General features: G+C 39.0%; 1 protein-coding gene across 4 annotated transcripts in view; it reads right to left on the bottom strand.

The window, feature by feature from the left end:
• ZFYVE28 (zinc finger FYVE-type containing 28) overlaps positions 1 to 22,991 on the bottom strand; it is a 145,880-nt gene that overhangs the window by 5,791 nt on the left and 117,098 nt on the right. For 2 of the 4 annotated variants that reach the window (XM_026792600.2, XM_026792599.2), the window contains 3 exons: positions 10,929 to 11,080; positions 10,232 to 10,348; positions 8,549 to 8,653 (listed from right to left, as the gene is read on the bottom strand). In XM_026792600.2, the coding sequence (XP_026648401.1) occupies positions 8,549 to 8,653; positions 10,232 to 10,348; positions 10,929 to 11,080 (374 nt within the window). Of the gene's footprint in view, positions 1 to 8,548; positions 8,654 to 10,231; positions 10,349 to 10,928; positions 11,084 to 22,991 lie in introns of all 4 variants that reach the window. The other 2 variants (XM_005485708.4, XM_005485709.4) reach the window with 1 other exon arrangement.

The raw sequence follows: 22,991 nt of genomic DNA, 5'->3' as shown, positions 1-22,991 counted from the left end.
GCAAATAAACAAAAACAAAAAAAAACCACCCAGCAAATTTTGATAAATAATGACCTCAAATTAACAATAATGATATAAGCTGTAATTCACAGTTACAGAATCACTTGACTGACAGATGAATTAATCTGAAAACTTTTGTTTTTGTAACTTGGTTTTCATAAAAAATAATTCACAACTTCTTGGCAATGTACAGAAACAGCACAACCCTCTCCACAGAACACTCTCCCACAGCAGAGGGAATCTCTCTGCCTCCACACTGGTGTCACCTCAGCTGATTCACTGAATGCGAGTGTCACTAGGGTGGCCAAAGGGCACATTTGCCCAGACAGTGACTCACCAGCAGGGGGGCACAGCCAGTCCCGTGCCCCCTTGCCTCAGGGGTTTCGTGCCCTCCCAAGTGCTCACACCAAGATCTGCTGCACTGCAGCACACCCCCAAATAGTAACACTTGGTTATGTAACAGCTTTTAGCATTCAAACTGCTCTACAAATGTAATTGCTTTAATCCTCATCACCCAGCTACAGTCAGTGTGTGGGGAGAAATCAGGAGAGGGATGTCTTGCACAAAATGAAAGCAGTGCAGCACTGAAGTGACATTTGAAATGGGGAACTCTGGGCCACTACCCCAAAGCCTTTCCTTCCAGTTGACTGAAAACGGCCTTACACTGACTACAAATACAGAGCTGTGAGAGTTAGAAATGCAACGCAGTGCTGGAGTGGAGCTGAAGTGCTCACCCTGGCAGCAAGGATGAAGTCCTGGTTAGGTCTCCCTGAGCCCATAGAAGAAGCCCCAGTGGATGCCACCCCTTGGTTCCCTTCCCCAGGCTCATCTCACTCAACCTTGGGAGCAGCTCCTGACTTACATCAACAATTGAGTCACTGAGCTTTTTATAGAACAGGCTATTGAAATACTCTCTGAAGAGCCCTCTCCTGAGGGGAAAAGCTTCCATGTGAGGAGCAGAGAGTGTGTTACACGAATTAAACCCCGAGCACGAGCCTGGAGCTGTGCTGGGAGCAGGGCAGCAGCACTGCACCCACAGGCTTTTTATGTTACACTCCTTCTCCAGGCTATGCTGCTCCATTAGCTCTGCATGCTGCAGCAAATAGCAACATCCAGTCTCTAAAGCATTATCTGCCTGTGCTTCAGGGATTTGGACAAGGAAGGGAGGGCAAACCTTGTTCCTGGGCTAATTGGCCCAGTGCTTTATCATGCAATGAGAGTTTGGAGAAGTCTGCTGGGAAATGGATGAAGTCCACAGCACAAACATCAAAGAGGAGGAGGAAGGGAAGGAAGGGATTAATGAGACAGAATACAGATATAAATTTTAGAAGAAAACATTAAAAACATGCACAGGAAAAAAAAAAGCAGAGAAATGAAGAGAAACGAGTATTTAAATGAATAAAAAACAAGTTTAGAGAAAGGAAAAAGCACAAGATAAAATTAAATAGTGTTAAGACTGAAAAAGGCTCTTAACAATTCAAACATCTTGCATAACAATTTCTCATAAATCATGAAATTTTAGTCTTTTTATTTATCCTGTAGCTTTTATCATTCACTTTTACATGTGTATGCTACCTCATTAGGTAAATACATTTTCTGCTCCTGGAGTTAAAAGTCAGGTAAATCCAAGATGCTGGTGCTTTCAGAAAACCATAATCATGGACAAAATATCACAGACACTGTAAGCTATCAAAAAGAACACATTAATTGGGCACTAAATATGTGCATTATACCTAATGCAGTCCCATCTGATCTTAGAAAACCAAGATGATCTCTCTGTCTCAGAACCCAAGAGGAAGAGAAGATGTACCCAGGTCTATCTGCTGTGTGATGACTGAAACATTTGCCCAGAAAGCTGAAGATATTCTGTGCTGCTGAGACCAATGCAGAGAGAGAAACAACCCCAAAAGTTGTTAGAGCTTGCAGAAGGCCTAGGCCAGCAAATCTGCACTCTGGTAGGAAACAAAACAGAAGCAAGCACACCACAACTCCCTGCTGAAGAGCAGCTGCTAAACGCTAAACTGTGGTGTTTGTGCAACAGCCAGACAAGTCAGAGAAAATACCCCTTTCTGCACCTTTTGTTTTTATCCAATGTTCCTAACACAGAACTCCAACTTAAAGTTCCTCTAGCATTAGATTTCAGAGCACATCATGCAAAACAACCCTGATTACACCAAACTGAGCTGCAGAGTGCTGCTCCCACAGCATCCTGTCGAACTGCCATGGCTGCAGCAGTCACAGCATTACTTTCTCCACTGCCAGAAGGGTCAGACGGGGCTGCTGGAGCTCTCTGAGGAAAGCAGGATTGCAAATTCTCACAGCTTTAAGCACAGAAAGTTAAAAACTACGGTGGCTTGACTTTACCCCTCACTTCAACTGCCACAGTAAAATGAACCTTTTTTGTTCCTCATCACATCTGATTTTCCACATCATTCTGGGCAATCTCTGACTTTGATGCAAGATTTCTACCAGGCAATTGCACCAAAGTAATTTTTGTCCTTGCTCAGAAGATTCAGTGCTGATTACAGCCAGCTTGACATTTTTCAAAAAATAAATTTTTATGCTGAATATAATTTGATGAAAATTTTGGGGCTAAGGGAGAAAAGAGGTACAGACTTCTGAGCTTCAGCTCTGGTCAAATGGCTTTGTTAGGATGGAATTTCTGTGCCAATCTAGAAAGCTTTCAGCAAGACACAGAGCTTTGCAAACTTGGGCTCAAGCCTCTGCTCTGCCTGATTCAACATCACCTTGAATGATGTCCTGTGTCCATTCTGTCCAGGTACATGATCAGCAACTAATTCTTTGGGCAAATTAATTATTTATATAAAATGGAGCAACTCTCATAAAAAACACTGGTTTCCATTGAGATATGGGTCAAATCTTTACTTTAAATCAGATAGAGCAGAGACTTGAGTCTTCCATATAACCATTAGTAGGAATATTCTCTTACCAATCTTTATAATAGAGAAGTTGATAATGTAGATCTACATAAAAACATACCAGAACATTCAAAACATGTATTTATTAGACAAAACCTAATCAAAATCTCAGTTATGTTACAGAATTTAATAAGCCTGTTCTTTACAGTATTTAGGGGATGTTTTCCCATAAGTGCTGCATGGAATTCTCCACAAGTTCCACATAGTGCCAACAAAGAGGGATAGTCTGAGAAGGGAAAAGGCTCTGAGCAAGTTCTTAAAGCCTAGGTCAGATTGAATTATTGCACTACAGCCTAAAACCTGTAAGAATCCTGTAATTCTACATGCATGATTAAATATGTTCAGTTGATTATAAAACATTGCCTCCATATGGAAATTTGATTCCTCTCTCACACAGTGTAAGCAGAGCTGCTGAAAAAGGAAAAAGTGAAAGTTATGTGGACAGAACATGTTTGGCCAATGAAGTGTGCAACAGTTTAACTTCTTTCATTCACAAGGTGTTGCTTGGTCATCATAAATAACAGAGCAACCACAGGCAAAAAGAGGCACAAGAAAACTGAAGCATTCAGCTGGGGCTGGCAGCTATCTCTGAGCCATGGTGATTAGATTCTGCACATACAGGAGCATGGGTGGGTTTTTCTGACCCAGGGACTTATAATGCAACAAGAACAAGGGGCTGAGCCTGTGAGCTTCTGAGTTTTGCTTGTGCTGCTGGATAGAGAGCAGTCAGGGCCTGTGACCAAACAGGAGAGGGTAGGATGGCAAGGGATCAGGGAGGAATAGTGTGTGCTGTGAAGCAAACAGATGCTAACACTACTTGGCACAAGCAGGTATTTGTACTGGCAGCCACAGCAAATCCATTATGTCTGCAGTTTTTAGTAGGTGCTAGCAAGCAAGGCAGTTCTGAGCAGATGCTAGAGGGATAAGGAGTGAAGATGCAGGAACAGCTCCAGAGACAGCTGAGATGCTACAGCTAATATTTTCATGGAGCACCAACAGCTTCATAATGCTTGCTGGCTTCCTTGAGAAAAATCTTCAGATTTCTAGATATCTCATGCTAGGACAAGAATTATAACTCACTTTCTTAGCCTGCCTTTAACTTCAGTAATTTGGTAATTTAAAATATTCACATTTCCCTCAGTTGTAACAGCTCAGTCCTCCTGAGTAATAAGTTATCCCAAAATATATGTACAGTAAAACTCAGATTTGCCCATCTTTAGTATTAAAATCATCAAACTCACAAGGATAAATGTAATGCTCCCAAATATGGTGAGCAGGGTCACACTTATGCTTTCTCTCATTAACAAACTGATAAATGGAAACAATAAAAGGCAATAATTTTGAAGTCAAAAAAGTTAAGAAGTCACTCTGTGTGTGTGCACACCTATGTATACACATGGGAATCTGCTAAGCAAATACAAAGGAAGTTTTCTGTTAGGACTGGAAATATGATGCCAGACGCATAAATGGCAGAAAGACACCAAACTTCTACTTCCCTGGTGTTTCTAAAGCTGTACTGGATATTAAGAATGACACAGCTCTGTCCTGATCAGGGATGCATTGACACTGGGTTAAATAAGAGCAATTTTCTTACATTTTCAAGGTTTCCTTTACACTGTGTGTGACCTATGCTGCCCACTCTCAGTCAGCTCTCATCCAGCTGTGCTTTGTCCAAGCTGGACCTCAGGAACTTCCCAGCAAGGTTCCTCCCGTGCTGGTTTGTAGCTCACCAGGGCACAGGGAGAAAAGGCAGTCCCATGGAAGTTCCAGCACAGAGGCCCTGTCTGCTGTTACTGCAATTCAGAGCCCAACCTTTTTGCCCAGTTGTAGCCTGCCACTACAATTTGCTTTGAGTTTATATACAGAATTTTGTATCCCACTTGCCATCACTTCCATCATACAACCAGGACAAGAAATTTAACTATATTTAAAAAATACTTATTGAATATTGCATAAATTAATATTCTACCATAGGAAAAGAAAAATTGTTTTATACTCTCTCCCTATAAATATACATAATTTTTTAATACTCCATGAAGTATAAATGTATATACTTTCTTGACAAAAATCTTAGAGCATTAGGACACCAAAGATTAACATATAGACCATAGGCTCATACTTGTCTTGGAATGCCAATTAATCTGTAGTTCATTGTATTTCAACCTTCAGAAGGTCACAGGATTTAACTCTTAAACCCTTGCCAATGTCAGTTGGCTCATAATAAACATTCACATTTGTTTTATGTCCTAGACCAGCTGGTGGGTTTTATATACAATAAGAATGAAAAGTCTGACAAAAACAAGTGATTCATCTTCATAATGTGAGTAGAGGCTAAAACCTTCAGTACAATCTTAAGGCCATTTATTTGTTCAGGTTGCTGGGCTTGCTTTCCATTTTTGGGGCTTTTTTAATTTGATTAAATACAATCTAAAACATTTGCTACATTCAGTTAGAGGGATTTATTTGATAATGGGGAAGAGCTTTCCTGGCAGGTAGCTGGCTGGACCTTCTCAATTTGATACATACTCTGCCACAATGGCAGAAGGGAAGAGCTATGATGTGCTCCTTTGCCTTCAATTGTTTTCACTTTCAGTTGAAATAATTGTGTGACCTGAGGTATAGAACTGAAGTACAAAAAGGAATTAATTAACTTTGATGCAATGCTCTCAGCCTTTGCTTGAATACCCTTACAGTGATAACTGTGGTGCATTCCCGTACTCCTGTTGATGGCCCCTGACCCAGATTTGGCCTGAAGGACAAACCCACCAGGCTCACTGCAAGAAACAGGGAACAATGTTCAAGCAGCAAAAGTTGCTTTATCCACCAGACATCTTCAACCTGCACCCAAACAACACCCAGGGGCTGTTCCTTCCACAGTGGCCAGCAAAAACAAGACACGTGGGGAGGTGCTGTAAGGAGAAAAAGGCACATGGCTGCTGAGGTTAAAATCTTGGTGGGAGTTTATGCCTCATGCTGGATGCCTCAGGAATGGCAAAACCACGTATCCCATTAGCTGTCCCTGCATACCTCAGCAGAAAAAGTCTGTACAGTGTTGCCAGCAATGACAACTTGTGATCTGACAGGACAGGGATGTGTATTGGAGGTGAGGGGTATTTCCAAAGCTCCCACAAATTCAGCAAATTGACCCACTTTAGATGCCCTTTTTAGTAGCCTTTCTGTGACTTCTTGTGTTTTGGAAGGTGGAGCTCATCTCCATACTCCTCAGCATCCTGTGTCTCTTTGGGATACACAATAAAATTCCTGCCCATCAGGAATGGAGCCATGTTACAGATGACTACACTCTTCAGTTTACACAGCCAGAAGAGCTAGACTGGTTTGTAGATATCTACAGCATAACCACTTACACATAAGCCTGCAGGAAGCCTGCAAGGACACTGGTGCAGGCATGGCCAAGCCCCCCAGTGAGCCTGTGTGAGCACCAAAAGCAGAGTACCTGCAGAAGCACCTGCTATAGGCTTGGTTTAAAGGATATGTTAGCATGGGACACCATTGGCCAAGGCAGCCAAGCTCGTCCTGGCATCCACATCTATTTATTCCAAAGGGACTTACTTATCCCACAAAGATCTGCTTTCTACCATGCAGGCACACATAAAGCACGTGCTATTCTGGAATAAAGGTGCAGGCAGGGGGTTGCTTTTGTTGAAGTTATCTCATATGCTATAAATTCTACATATCAGGTTTTACCATTCACTTAGGGCAGGGACATAGCTGATTCACACTGCCTGGGTGCTGCAGGGCCTTTTGAACCTCCAAAGATTCCCCTTTACTGTGTTGGCCAGAACATCACCTAAGTACCCAGACCATGGTCCTCTTATTTCAGTAAATAACATCCCAACCCACTTCTCCAAACATGAACCCTTCCCCATGCCAATACCAGCTGCCATGAAAGGCTGAAGAACCTTAAAAGCTGAGCAACATGCCAGGGGAAAAAAAACTTTTACATTTTGCTATGACAAAATGTACATCCAGCGTGGAAGGGTTATGCAGCATCCTGCAGTTCAGAATAACTGGATTTCAAGTTCTGTAAGTCAAATTCACCAAGAGCATCAGCATCGATCCAAAACAAAAGAGAAAGAATTGAAGTGGTAGAGAAGGAATAATCTTGCACTCTTTTGCAATACAGCCGGTACATGGTAAGGATTTTGCTTAAAGATTTGTTCCTTCCTGCACCTTCTGTGACATTCTGAATTACAGCACAATAGAAAAATCAATTAAAATGACTACTGAATAGTTCTTTATCTGCCTCCAAATCATCTTCCTGCAGAAGAGATAATATTTCTACAGTGCATTATACATGAATTAGCCCTGCTGTTCTAAATAGATTAGATTTTTTAGCCTGCAGCTTCAGAAGAAGGGCAAGCAAGCAAACCATGGGTTTTATATAAGCACAAAATAAGTTATAAATAAGTAGCATTTCTCTAAAATCTAATCTTTAAGAGTTCTTTTTTTCCCTCTGTGATTTCTGATCTTTATTACAAATGACATGAACCAATATTTCTTTTCCGTTGGTCAACACCCTCCACATGCAAGCAGAGGCACACACACTGCTTATCACCCAGCTCTGTCATCCTGCATTCCAAACCTCTCACTGGAAGGACAGTAGTGTACATGGACAAATATATAGCAATAAATCAAAGTTTTAAAGCACAAGAAAATTACTGCACACTTGAGTTTCTGGGAAGCTCAGGGACAGTATCATAGTTGATGGTTGTCTTGTACTTCTCACTTGACCACAGACATATTATGGCTCTGGTAATTGGGCTCCTGGTGTGCTGAAACCACCACTTAGCCTTGAAGATCAAAGTTGATTGCTTTCTTGTTTGCTCCATCTCATATATTTCTTTTCTCATTCTTTGACTGCAAGTGCTCTGATGTCTTTTAATCCATTTTTTATACTGAGTTTGCCAGAATAGGACTTGAGCCTATAACTAACTCTGAAGAAGCTCAGATTAATTAAAAGAGAAACAACTTGTGAGCTTTCAGAATACCCAAACCTCAACCAAAACTCTGAAACTTAGATGCATTTTTCATTCTTACCATGTATTCAGTGAGATTTGAGCAACCTCAGCAGACTTATCTAAAGCTTTCTTTTTCTTTGAAATAATATGGTGAAGAATGTGAAAATATTAGCCAAAATATCTTGATCAAAGACAAAAGTAAAGAAAACATGAAAGGTACCTCTACCTTGGGATAAAGCAGCACATCCATATGCAGCAAACGATACAAAAACCCTCTCAAGATTTGGCTGAGAAAACCTTACTTAGGGCTTTGCATCTCACACAGCCCTGAGAAACTCATCAGATGTAACATCGTACACTGTATTAAAGCCTTTACTATACAGACACTTTCTGCATTGATACAGAGCAATTCCTACTGAATATGACCATTTGTGGATAGTTTCATGAGGCTGTTAGAAAAAACCTGAAAGAAATATGCTCAGTTTACCTTCTGCCTTTGTCTCTAAACCAGCATGACAACATTTTATACTTCCTTCGCAGAGTAAAACATTAAAAGACTTTTCATTTTAATGATCACTTTTTTAATACACCAGTGTTGTCTCATTTTAATTCTTAGAAAAAAGAAAATACCTTCAAAGTCCCCATCTCTGGCTTTTGCTGCAAGTTCTGAGGATGATATACTTTCTTGACATAAAGCACAGTCTTCCAATGCTGCATTCCTTAAACCATGATTAACTGTAAAACAATTCAAAAAATACTCATATTTTTCCAATTTTCACTTTAAAGATTCATGTTAGAATTTCTGAGGTTAGACCACAGTAGCACCTTCTTAGACTTCTTGCCTTTTCTCTACCCTGACACAAACAGTGATTTACAATTCTCCTGCTCTGCTTTGGGATGACAACAGAAATGAAAGATGCTGTTATTACAGGACATGCAGTCTTCTTCCTTCTGCTAGTTTAGCTGCACTTACATTTTATTTCCCAATTCTTAACTTGGATCCTTTAACACAAGTAGATTTTGAGAACAGTGAGAGAGTCCCAAGGTGAATCACACACATCAAATCACACATATCAAAGAGAAACTTCACCCCAAAACTCCCATTTTTTTGCTCATTTTGTTTATGCTTACTTTTGTCAATACCTTCCTTTTTAATGCAAGAGTTTATCCATTAGAAATTACATCCATCCAAGTACTATTGATTAATATATATTTCTCAGTGATAGTTCTTTATAGCTCCAGTTTCTTTATTACTCTTATTTGAAGGTTCAGGAGCTCTTGTGTTCTCTTTCTATGAATTCTGTCTAACCCCATTTATTTATTTTTTTTAACAATAAAAAAACCCAGTCTATTTTCACATCATGACAGGTTGCCACCATAAAACTGTTGAGGAAGTTTCAACCAAAAGAAGACTGTAATGCATGTTGTGCATTATCCCACTGCAGAATTGGGACTGGAGTGCAGGTTTTTTCTGCTGACTTGATTCAACACTTAACTAAGTGTTTCACATAAGAACCTCAATGCTTTTAAGTGAAACTAGGAGAAAGAAAAAGTTTTCAATCTGGAGGAAAGGAAGTAGGAAAATAAAAAGAGCTCTGGGTCACTTTCAGATGCTGGTAGTTCTAATGATAACAAAGGACAAAGGTAATTGCAGTATTGCTGGGATGACACTGCTACTCTTAGATAAGTTGGCAGACTTGCCACTTAGAAAAGAAATAATAAAAATGTTCACAGAGTAAAAAAAAAATCTTTTGTTGGTTCATGATCTAGTTCTGGTTCCATTACTTTAATTATCTAGAAGTGAAATGTGTTATTTTTCTATTTTGAAGTCAAATTCATCAATTTGTTCAAGAGAGGAAAGATTTCAGCATCTTAAGATGTTCTAAGATGAGCATTCCCATCTTACAGTCTGTTCTTCGGTAATTTAAAATGGACCCATTGTGAAACAAATCTGGGGAGGGGAAAAAAAGAATCTACAGAGTCCAAACTCTGCATGAATCATGGGCTATAAACTATATGGGCTACAAACACTGTGCTCCTGTTAAATACAGGAATATGGAAACAGCAGATGAACTCTGAAGACTTTACTCTTTAGTATTTGCCTTAAAATGAACTCCTGTGTTCCTAAACAGGACTTCATCCTGTTTACAGTCTGTTTCCATGACTCCTCTTAAACTTAGGTGAAACCTTGTACAGTGAATCCTGTCAAAAAGATAACAATATGTTAGGGGAATTTGTGTCTAACAGCTTATGGATTCCCACTGGGCTACCAGCAGAAATTCATTAGAGAAAACAAATGTTTAGATCTTTTACCTTTCTTCTGCTTTTCCTTGTCTTCTGTTTCAGGTTTGGTTGCCATAACTTCAAACAAGGTTTTCAAGATACTTCTCAGATCACTAGCATAGTTTGTCTGCAGCTGGTCAGCAACACCTTAGAGTTCGAGAAAAATGGGTAAATCAATTCTAGACTGTTACACCATCCTTTGAAAAAGTATTTAAATCTGCCTGTTAGTATCAGCAATGGCCTCACTTATTTTAAGGGGATCACTTGTTCACGTTAGGAATAAAAATTGAACACCTGATTAAACTAATTAAACTAATTCTCCTTAATGGCCAAGTTACATTCTGGTTTTTATTGCTACCTGCAAGCCAATACATATATTCCATATCCTTTGGCAGGAAATACTGAAAGACTAATTTTGCATGAAAACAGAACTGCTAAGTCAAATTTCATTTCTTGAACACAAAAGGGCACCAGCAGGGAAAAATCAAACCTGATACAAATCCAAATTCTTCAACACTACAGGTCTAAGATGTCAGCATCTCTGATTCTGTACGTTCCAAACAGGTAACAGGTCCTTCTAAACCAGACTGCAACTTAGGCCCCAAAACCAGAGTTTTCCTGAAACTTCATCTCTAGTCCTTTCTACCACAACTTGATGTGCAAAAGCTCAAAAAAATAAACCAAAACCCCCATGAACAATACTTTAATAATTCAGTGATTCTCATACCTGAGATACAGACAAAAAGGCGGTGAATAAGATCGTTACTGCCATGAAATCTAGATCTGATCTTCTCTCTTGTGGCAATTTTGGCAGCCTGCAAAGCCAGCTGGATTTCTTCCTGATCAATGTCATCAGATGAACAAGAACTTGTCATTAAACTGCTGTCAGAGAAAAAAAATAATGTAAAGGAAAGTAATGTAAATCTTCACTCAGTTGTTCAGGATGTTCAGCAAATCCTAAAGGATTTATGACTCAGGCAAGACTCTATAGTAGCAGAACTAATTGCTGTAAATTCTTGTTGAAGTTAATCAGCACACAACCAATCACCAGCACGTTTGATTTTCACTCTGTGACTGCTGCAAAAAAACTTGAAGCAGAAAATCTCTTGTCTGTATTTCACTGCATTTTTCCATACAAAGTGCAGTGCCATTTTTCACATTAACTTCTTCTAAAAGCTCAATCCTGAGACCATAACTCCGCCAAAAATCCTGAAGGGGAGTATCAACCTAAAAATGTGAAGATCAGTTCTGAAGTCAACTTAGAAATTTATGAACATGGAAATGATCTGAAAAAAAGAAAGAAATTCTGAATTATGTTACCTTAATATAGCAAGAACAGAATCTAACTTCACATAAAAAAAAAAGGAAAGAGCAGCAATAAAATATGATTTACACAGTAGAGGTAGGTTAATTCCCTTATAAATGTAACATTAGAAATAGCTGAAATGTCAAACTGTTGTGAAGAATGGCTCATCAACTCTAAAGAGATTTAAATGTGCCACCAAATCTCTACTCAAACTTGAAATTTTTTGTTAAAAACCAGATGCCAGACATTCCCACACTTTCACCACCACCACCCCTACCACTTTTCTTTTACAGAGAAGCAGCTTGAAACAACCTGAGACAGCAGGGAAGCCTTGGAGAGAATCTTCAAATATCAGCAATTACCTTAAATATTTGTAAATTAAGATGTTAAAACCAGGAAGCACTTAGGGGGAAAGCAGCACTTTGCCCCTAAAAACTCTGAAATGGGACTAGAGCACAGGATGTAACTACACTGAAGTCCTAAGGATTCACTGTGCTGACCAGAGGAGACAGGAGCCTTCTTGCTTGACTATTTTCAAGTCACAGGGAACATGAAACCATTTTTCTCCACATAGTGGAAAGAAATTTATATAGCCAATTATTACCAAAAAACTAGACTATTTTACTTAAAATCATACTTTTGATGCCCAAAACTCCAACAGTCTTTACAGACAAATACTCTGTTAAAAGAAGAGTTACTTAATGCAGGTATAAGTAGCATATGTAACAAAAAAAGTAATTTCTAACACATTTTGAGTTCAATCTGCTTTTGTCAGGTGCAGAAACATTCACCATCTTACAGATCCTGTCCTTATGGCAGTATGCATGAACAGTTATTTTGGGAGAAGACACATAGGTAACATCACTATTTATAACAAAATTTTACAGGATATAGTTTTCCAATTCTACCTGTAGGCTCCACAGGTAACCCTTTGAAATATAAAAGAGAAATAATTATGCCATCCAATTTAAAAGCCCTAGGAAAAACAGACTGAAAATAAATACTGGAGATGAGTTATTGATAGAAATATCAATGGCAGACATATAGCATGAGTACCTTAACTGGCCCCCCATTCTTTCAAACACAGAGTAAAGACCAGGCTTGCAGGACACTCGTTTTATTCATGTTATCTGTTGCTACTAACAAAAAAAAATTCTTGTAAGGAGATGTTATTTCTGTGTTTACAGTTCCAGCAGCACCATGACTGACTGGGCTTATCAAAGACACTGAGAATGAAGTGAGAATTCTCTTTCAGTTTTCCTTTGCCTTTCCATAGGGGATTTAGTAGATATTAGAACAGCAAGCCTGGCAGCATGGATAGGCCTGTGTTCAGGACAATGAAAAGGTCATGTACAAATGTGGTTTACAAAAGAACAAACTGAAAGGCAGCAAGAGCCAGGAGGAGATTGCTGGCTCACAGGGGTGTGCAGGCAGAGGATGCCTGTTCGCACAAACCCTCTCACACACAGATAAAGGACTCTGCCTGGCAACACGGCCAAACGGGCTCTACTTTTTCTTTTACATAAGAACTTTGTTTGTGATACACACATAACCACCATAAACCGCTCTGCAAGGCAAGCATGGACCTCCTGACAAAGCCAGGCACAGTCTGTGTAAATATTACTTTAAAAGAATTAAATGTGAATAACCCTAGCTTTTAGAAGAAGTTAATGTGAGTAACCCTAACACAAAGGTCTCTTCAAAGCTCCCAATACACAGAAACTTTAGTGCAGGGAGAAAACAGGGCCACTGAATCAAGGATGACTTTTCCCTCCAAATCACAGCTGAAGAACCATTTCAAAGGAAGGTGTTAAGTGGGCAGAGAGCTGTGAAGAGCGCTTTTCAAGAATATAAACTACTTGGTCCTTTGCTGTTTTGCAGAAAGGAAGAAAGGCTCATTCCACAATCCTGACCAATTTTAATAATAATGTTTGCCTTTCTGAGCCTCCTCCAGCTGGGAGGAATGCAGGTTTACCTACTTCATTCAGGAATGTGGTTTGACCTACTTCCATTGCAGATTGTTCTGTCAGGTTTTGTGGTGTGTCATTAGGACTGGCCATGTCACCACAAGACTGGCTGGGACTCTTTTTTTCCCCAAAATCCCCAGCAGAGAGCACATGTGAATTGCTCCAGCACTGTGGGATGGAAGTTCAGCATGTGTGTACACTCACATTTATGACACATTTTCATATGCACACTCCCATGCTAACTACAGTATCCACATACAGGAGGTTCAGAAAAGAGGATATTTTGTACTTGGGATTGCTTGTGCTACTACAAAGCAAAAAAATGAATACTTCAGAAAAATTTAAAACTGGACCTAAGAATTGCTACAGAGTCAGAAACAATTACTCTGGCTGTACCAACACAACCAAGTCCAACTAAGACAAAGATGACTCTCAAAGAACATCTAACAACCATCAGTTCTTTACTTTAAAGTATATCTGTTAAAGAATGTAGCCAAAAATACAATATTGTAGAGACAGTAAGAAATACTGTAAGAACAGAAACACTGCAACTGTTTCAGATAAACAGCAGAAGAGTCAGCTATTTTTTAACATTAGAGTATCCCAAACAGCAATGACTACAACCATGCAAATAGATTCTAATGATTTTATAAATTAGTATTATAGAAAACAGCCCTGAAATGTGATCTACTGGGTGCAGCTTATCTCTGGATCTAGAATGTTTCACAGCCAGCATCTACAGAATCACATCTCATTGCACAATACAAACAGCCATACTACTGCTAGAGACAGGTCCTCATTTTCTCAACTATTTGGTTGAAAGGAACTTTGAACAACCCAATGAAGTAACAGAGAGGTAACACCAAAATACATATGGAACCCCTTGTGAAACATTTAGCATATACACAATGCTTATCATGCATTAATTTTTCAGACTGTAAAAACATTGCAAAGCTAACACATCTGAAGGTGAATATAAAGAAATAAGACGTTATGTCAAGGGTTGATTCCAAACAATAAATCTGTTTTTACCTTATAAAGGAACTGATATTCTGTGGCAGATAAAATGAATTGTCTTTTTGTTTAACTTGGCTGCAGCCACCCATTTTAAAATTACACTTCATTTATTACATGAGAAGAGTTGTACAACTCTTCCAACACTGTCAAGGTGTATCTCGACACCTTGCCTGCTCTCAAGGCTTTACTGTGAAATTTAGCCAAATACGTACAAGCAAACAAAAGCCAATAATGTAATTGTACACAATTAAATCTTTCACCAAGATGCAATCTGCTTGATAGCTTTTGTATTCCAAAGGACACTTTGAGCCAGTTTACGTGGCAGTACTCATACATAATGGAAAACAGGACTGTGGAACAAGAAGGTTATGACAGACATTTCAGGTAAACATCTCTAATACTGTAGGCTTTGGGCTGTGCTTGTTGGTCATTGACAATCATCCAAAAATGAGTGAAAGCAGCAAAGTCTAAACCCAAACAACCAAAGTCACCAATTCAACATTGGTCCAAATTTAAATATTTTACATCTGTGCTTGAAACATAGCAACAGCTGTAGTAATCTGTGCCCACTCACAGATATTTCCTTTCAAATTTGTCTGGAAATGTTTGGTTCTTTAAACCTGAAAGCTGCTCTGCATGAATGCAGATTGTATGATATTCTCTGAAAGAATTTCTCATTATTCACACACCAACCCCCAGAGTATCTTAAAAATGCATTAAATATACAGCAGTAACAGACAAAAATAACGTAAAAGCTCTATGTTTCAAATACAATGAATACAAAAAAATCAACTGAATCTTCATGTTTTCAAATTAATCACAAAAGACTTTAAAAAATACATGGTTTGGTTTTGTTTCTTTATCTTTTGAAATCTTAAATCAAAAGCAACAGTGGGTGACTTCTTGCAAAGGAGAAAGCCCAACAGACCCACTGCACTTTCTATCACAGAATCAGAGAATGGTTAGGGTTGGAAGAGAGCTTGAAGATTATCCAGCTCCAACAGAAATATGGGATGCAATGACGTCACCAAATTTAAAAGAAAATTAAGACTATCCTTTAAGTGTCTGATTTCAGGCAAGTTCTTGAATGACAACTGATTTCCAGGAAAAGATCTCAGAAGATTGTTAGTGGTGCCTGTAAACAGACAAGGCTCAAGTTTCAGTCACACAAACTCATCCCAACCAAGTCTAAGAAGAAAACTCTATAAAATATTACAAATGTTTACTAGAAAAGTGTTAATATATAAGTCAGTGAGTAACCTCACCATTTATGTTATCCAAATACCTGTGACATCAGGGATTCCCATTCACTTTCTCTGGGAATCTCCAGCAAACTTCACAAGCAGGGGCAGAAGCAGAATAACTCTCTGCAACAAAACAGATAACACCTTCCTGCTATAGTGAGGATTTATACCTGGTGATTCCACTTCACAATGAATTCACAATCCATGCAATAACTCAATCCATTAATTGATACCATTCTGATGCAGAGGTTCACCCAGAGATGCATTTTACAACCAAGGTGCTCTCTAGGATAGTTTGGTAAGTGATGTACAGTAGCAGGTGAGATCCCTGACAGTAGAGAAAGGTGAAAACTTTCTAAGAAGTTTTCTGTGATTTCACACATTCCTAATGTTCTACACAGAAGGACATTACAGTCATAAACCTTGCTGGAAGTTTTTACAAAGGGTCAGTAGCCCAATTCTTAAATACAAATTAGTGTTCATTTAAAAATTGATTTGATAATTATAAATTATCAATTATCTACAAATTATAAAACAGTGCAGTTCTTTGGACTTAGATGACATCAAATTCATTTGCACTAGTTGGCCTTAACAAATCTCTCATGTCCATTATTTAACGCCTCATGTATTGAATAACTAAAGATACACACGTGTGTGTCATATATGTGAATTTCCTCATATACAGACATACATTTAGAATATTCTAGTTCTTAAAATATTTCTCAAAACACATTACCATGAGCTCCCCAACTTTCATTGTTTGCTCAAACAGAGTTTAGCACAATGGCCACTTATGCTCTGTGTACAATATCAATAACATAAATATTGTAGATTGGATAAAAAGTGTAAGATTGTCTCCCATTTGAATATTTTCATCCTTATGGTAAATGGAAAAAAAAAACCAAACCAAAATGCTTGCAGGCAAATCTATGTTACTGACTGCATACAATTTCTGAAACAACTTCAGCAAGTTGGTACATTGCTCCCACTGATATTTGTGTAGGCTGTAACTGGAAATCTCACCACTAACCTGTCAGCCAAGCTATTACTCCTCTCCTTCAGAAGGCTGCAGTCAACTCTGGGTTCCAGTTTGCTAAAAAGAACAAACAGCAACTCCAAAGGCCAATGGAAAGGTTCAAACAATAGTTCAGGGAAGACAAAGGTTGCATCCATGAGAAATGACAAGAGGAAAATTACAGGGGTTTAGGTAAGAGATATGTAATTCCCATATCACTAAGATAAAATCCCAACCTACTTCCCATCCTGCTTTTTGCAGTACCTCTGGTGTTTCTTTTTGGATACTCTTAGCAGAAACACAATAAACAGTAAGCTAAAACCTGTTGTTCTAACATGTGCTACTTTTGATATGGCTGGAAGAGAAACTGTGAGAATCACGGCTTCTTACAAATGTTTTAAGTGAAGTGAGTGGCTACACACTCAATTTTAGAGTCACTTAAACTCAAGCCAGAACATTATATGCTATTATTTAGGTAATAGCATATAGGTTTTTAGCTAAGGACTATGCTTTAAGGAATGACTCCAGAAGCTACATTTAAAGGAAACTAAAAAAAGCTTTAATGCAGAACTTTATTTCTTGTCTTTTAAACCCTAGTATTTTTTAAGTCAAGAGGGTTTTAAAATGTAACCAAATATAACCCCTTAGCTATTTCCTCTCTGTTTTAAGAGAAACAGGTCAAGAGGATGAAAAACCCCCACCAATCAACCCAACCACCCTTAAAGCACACCAAGGCTTCAGAACTTTGCCTTGAGAAACAAATAACGTAACTGCATGCAAATCACTCTGGCTAGAAATTACCAAGAGAACTGGACTTGACAACAGAATTACCCCATGTGTGAGCAATGCCCAGCTCCATGTGCTAGAAGCCCCCTCTGCTGTCAATCTTCTGAATTCCTCAGGGGGAAAATTACTTTTCACACACTGCAAGATTTGCAGAAGCCTGTCCTCAGCTTCTCCTGCCCCTGCAGAAGTGGGCAGTCTGAGGTTGGCTCAGTAAAAAAAGGAATTTGTCTAACAAATTCCTAGGTGCTATCTCCAGTCAGGAAAAAGTCCTGAGCATTGAACTCTGTTGAATTTGAAATCAACAGCAAGAACTTCTGCTCCAGATCTTGGCAGCTTCTGGAGCTCCCCACTCTGCTGGAAGAACATCTTGAATCTTTCCTCAGCTGTTCAGATCTCAAACTTCAGAGCATTCTCACTTGGACTTTGCAAAATCCACAGTAAAGCAGCATCTTGCCAAACAGATCCACTGGAAGAAACTCAGCCTAGGAGAACTTATGGCTTACTCAAACTCATCAACACTCTGGACTGGGTTTTCAGATTAATGCAAAGATATAGTATTTCAAATGGAAATTAAAATAAACAACACAGCCAGAGCAGAATTTATCAACTTTAACAGTGCTCTCTCCCAAACAGCTTTTTTGATTGTTATAGATAAAACTTCTATAAGTGTGCATATGAAAAAATAACTGAAGAGCATTAGTAATCAACAGTGGTGCTTTCTAACCATCAAATTTCATGTCAGAGACTTGCAAGGTACCACACTTACTGCTTTTCCTAAGTTAAACCAAAAAGGGGTAAAATCTGCAAGATAAAGTTATTGTACAATTCAAGAAAAAACAGAACAGAAAAAACAAGAAGTTAGAATATTATCTGGGTTCTACTTTTTCCAACTCCATCATGACATTTTTTCCACCACTTTCTTGTAATCAAACTTGCATTTAAAACTCCCAATCATTCATTCACACTGCAAAAGGATAAAAAAAAATGAGATTAGACAGCAGGAATATTTAAATTTCAAAAATATATATTGAACTGGAAAAACTGAAAGCGAAATCCACAAATAGTACAGGACTTATAATGAAATGGTATGTAAAATCAGCTCTGTCCCTCTGATACAGGGACAGAGATGTATCAGTCCCAGTTTTTACACTTTATACAGAACTTGACAAAGGACAGGCAGAGCTTGGATACCATAAATATTTCAGGGCAAAGAGTAATTTTATAGAGCTCATTAGCAATGTCCTCTGTCATAGGCAAGGCACAGTTCTGCATGGCATCACAACAAGTGAATTAATTCATTTAGCATCCAGCTCCTGCAGATGAACTTCCCAGCACAAGGAACTCTGAGGGATATGGAAACTTGGTAGCATGACATTTTCATGTTGCTTCCATCAGTTCCCTCAAAAAATAATACAAAAATGAGCAGCATAAACATGAATGCATCCCAGGGTCCAGGAGAATCCCACAGCAATTCCGTATCCAGATGTGGTAGTCAAAGCTGAGAAAAGCTAATGAAAGTATAAGGTGGAACCTTAAAATTTTAATTAGAAAAGATAGCTTTCTCTTTTTCACCTTCAATACAGCTGTAAGTATGAGGAAATCCTCTCTCTTTTTCCTCCAATCTAATTGTGATTTTACAATGTATCCTTAGACATGGACAAAAACTCTGCAAAAACTGCAGTTACTATAGTGATTTTAATTACACATAATCTGAAAACTCCCAAACATGCTATTCTAAGGGTTTTACTGAGGAAAAAAACACTAATCTGTAAAATAAAACCTAATTTCTGAAAGCTAGTAATTTTGTTCTATTACTATCACAGAGAACACCAAGTGACATTCAACAGCAGATTTTTTACACATCACTAAAATGAAAATGATTATAATTGTGGCCAAATTACTAAAAATGAAAATTGCAACTGAGCTATGTAGAAACAAGAACACAAGCCCATTATGATCACTTTGTGTCAGTCTCCAGCCATATGGTATGTTTGATATGCCACTTGGAATACAGCCCCCAAATGGGAAATTTGGAGTGTCTACCAATTCTGCCAGAACTGTCTTATTGCCTCTGCCACTGATCCTAGTCAGCCTAAAATATTGCCCTGTTTTACTTGATTTACACAGAGAGCAATATATTCTATATTTACTTCAACCACATTGAACATTCTAACACTTCTAAAATATGAAGTTTATAATTTTAATAGGGAAAGACCAAAAAACTTCCAAAACTGAATTCTCACCTTCCCACTGTAACAAGCACTTGTTAACATTAGCTGCCTGGGTTATTCCTTGGAAAAAATAAAATCGGCATCCAGTTACTTGTTACTAAAGACAGAGATATGCATAAAATATAGAATATCCTGTAGAAGATCCTAGAAAGGAACACTATAACTTAGAAAATGCTACACCATTTGAGATTTTTTTTTTTTTTGTCTTGCAGGGTGAAGAACAAGATAGGCATGAAACACATCAAGAAGAATTCTGGCGGTGAAAACCCAGGGACATCTGCTTCAGTCACACACATCTCACTGACTAAAATCAGAAGCAAAAGCTGACAGACCTCATCGAAGCTGACTTTTTGTTTTGCTGGTACTGCTCAGCTGGTTGTTGGGGCAAGGGATTTAGCAGCTGAACAAAAAGACTGTATACAGCAACCTGTTTATGAGTGTATTACTACTGCCCTCACAGTGCATGAGTGACAGAGCTGTGCAAAGCAGCACAGACTCTCACTGCCTAAGAGACACACAAACAGTTTGCAGTTCAAAATCATTAGGCAGGAACAGCATCTATAGTGGAAGTGATTCAGATTTGCTCAAAGTATAAAACCCCTTTCTCTCCCCACAGCTCTGCTCACTGAGCTCTTTATTTCCAGGACTCCAGTAAAAGCCATGTAAAGCCATTACTAACAGCCTCTTTCTGGTTGTGAGCAATTTCTCCATAAAAAGCAGCTCTACAGAAAAAAGAGATGGAAAATCTACAGTAATGCACTGATCAGACCCAAAATGACAGTACCAAACATGAATGCAGAACAAATCTGTCATTTTGCATAGCTTCAATGTGAGCTGAGCTCATTAACAAAGGCAAAAGTGCAGGACAGAAGAACTGGAGACAGAGCTGATCAGGTGGGCTGACCAGTCAGTTAAAATGCATTGTTAATGTATTTGTTGTACTCCATGTTATGATCTACAAGTTCCCCAGAGTAGCTGTGGTCTCTGTTAAAACCTGCAGCCATGTAATTTGTGCTGTAGCTTTGATAGCTTAAGCTCCAGACCATGAGATGAAAGAACTTAATTCTCCTACTATAATTCACAGTCCTGGAGAACAACCAAGTTCTTTTTCCTTCTTGAATCCTTTTCAAGGCACTGAGTTCTACTGATGAGAAAGCACTGTATAAAACCTGCTTCTGTAAGAAACTGTCCACCCACATGAATTTTGTTTGGTCTGAGAGATGGGCAAGAAACTGGCTCAGAGCTCCCACTCAAAGTGCTGATCCATGGTCTGTCCCAGGGCTGGCAGCCTGCCATGAGTGGGAATCCCCAGGGATGGACATTGGGCCTCACTTGTTCAGCATCACCAAAACCATCTGGATGACAAGAGTGAGAGCACTGTCCCCAGGTTTGCTGGTGACACCTCACTGGGCAGTGAGGTGCACGTGCCAGCAGGGAAAGGCATCTCACAGAGCAGGACAGGCTGGAACAGGGAGCTGCCAAGAGGAATGTGGAGTTTCACAGGGACAAGTGCAAGGTCCTGCAGCAGGGATGGCACCAAAGAGCCTGGCACAGGCTGGGATCCTTGGCTGAGGGGCCCTGGGCGTGCACAACAAGAGCTGAACAGGGCTCAGCAGTGAAGCTCTGCAGCAGTGACAGCACATCAGATGCTGCCATGCACCCACAGGGACACCACCAGCAGAGATGGGAGATGTCACCATCCCCAACTACCCAGAGCTTGTCAGGCCCACCTGGAGCACTCCTGTGTGCAGCTGTGGTCTCCACAGCCCAAAAAAAGGAACAGATGGACTGGAGAGCATCCAAAGGCGATCCAAGAAGATGATGGAGAACTAGCCCTATGAGGAGAGCTGAAGGAATTATGTCAGTATTTTACTCCCTGGAGAAGGCTCCAGGGGACCTCATCACTGTACATAAAGAGTGGCTGCAAAGTGGATGGAAGCTGACTCTCCACAAGGAGTCACATGGAGAGGACAAGATGCACCAGGGGAAGTTTCATCTTGATATAACAAATATTTTACACTAAGAATGATCAATGCCTGCCCACACATGCACAAATACAGATATTCTAACTGAAATATCTAGATAAATATCCCACTCTAATTGCTGGCAGATTGTTGCAGTTTTGGCATAAACTTGAGTCACAATTCATTGCAGATACTGCCTTTTACAGACTGTAAACAATGTGCTAAAACTTCACCACCAATTTTCTAAAAATACGAAAATAGTAGAAAAATATACCAAAACCCACCAGTAGTTAAGCTGCAATGACATATCTAAAAAACCCCCCAACCTGTTGACTAGGGAAAGTATCTAGTGTAACACTAAGGTTAGTTTTAAGAGTTATTACTTATATTTAAAGTTCTCATTTATTGGCTCTTTATAACCCTAAAACAAAGAAGTAGAGTTTACCATGTACAGTTTACTCTAGGCAGACAAACCCTTGAATAGATTCGTCAGTATTTCTTTCTCCCTGGCACTCTTACAACAAAAACTCCAATGAGACTTGAAATCCACTAATTGTAACTACCCTGGTTCTTCTGTTGTCTCACTTATCTTTCCTTATCGTTCCCAAATCAACACTTTTCTTGCATTTTCTAGCTGCAGTCTTTCAGAAAACTTAGGTCCAAACTTTGAGCATATCAAATTATTCTTTGCTGAGAAAGCTGACTACTGGTATGGGCATCTCAAGTCTGGATACTGCCTAATGAATATTTTGAAAAAAACATCTTCTGAATTGGGCTGAAAAATTAATTTCTTGACCACCAGACCTCTGGGACTAGAAAGAGGAACATTTTACAAAGATCAAGTACTAATGATATCAAACTTTCCTTAGCAAAACCATTTGAGAACCCAAACCACTGGTCTGAACACTGCTTTGGCATCCAAAGAGTTGGAATTTTCTCCCTGGTTCTCCATTTGGAAAACAATAAATGTACATTTCTACAGAATTCCATACATTCAACACTCCATTGTTTCAAATCAATTCCATCTGTGCTATTTAATACACAATTAGTTCAACATTACTGCTGCAGTTAAACTGGTTTTGCTATCACAGCTAAATTTTCTGAAGATATTCCCAAAACATGCTGCAATCTGACAACATGACTGTCAGTCTCAGTACTGATTATTAAATAGCACAAGGAAATTTTTTATGTTTCACAGGAGGATGAAAGACCACATAAATGTATTTCAAGAATTCTATCTTCTGCCAATTATTTTTCACA

The sequence above is a fragment of the Zonotrichia albicollis genome, chromosome 5 (genome assembly GCF_047830755.1).
Source record: "Zonotrichia albicollis isolate bZonAlb1 chromosome 5, bZonAlb1.hap1, whole genome shotgun sequence".
Lineage (NCBI taxonomy): Eukaryota > Metazoa > Chordata > Aves > Passeriformes > Passerellidae > Zonotrichia > Zonotrichia albicollis.
Note: the sequence above shows the minus strand (reverse complement) of the source record. Positions and strands in the feature narration are given on the sequence as shown.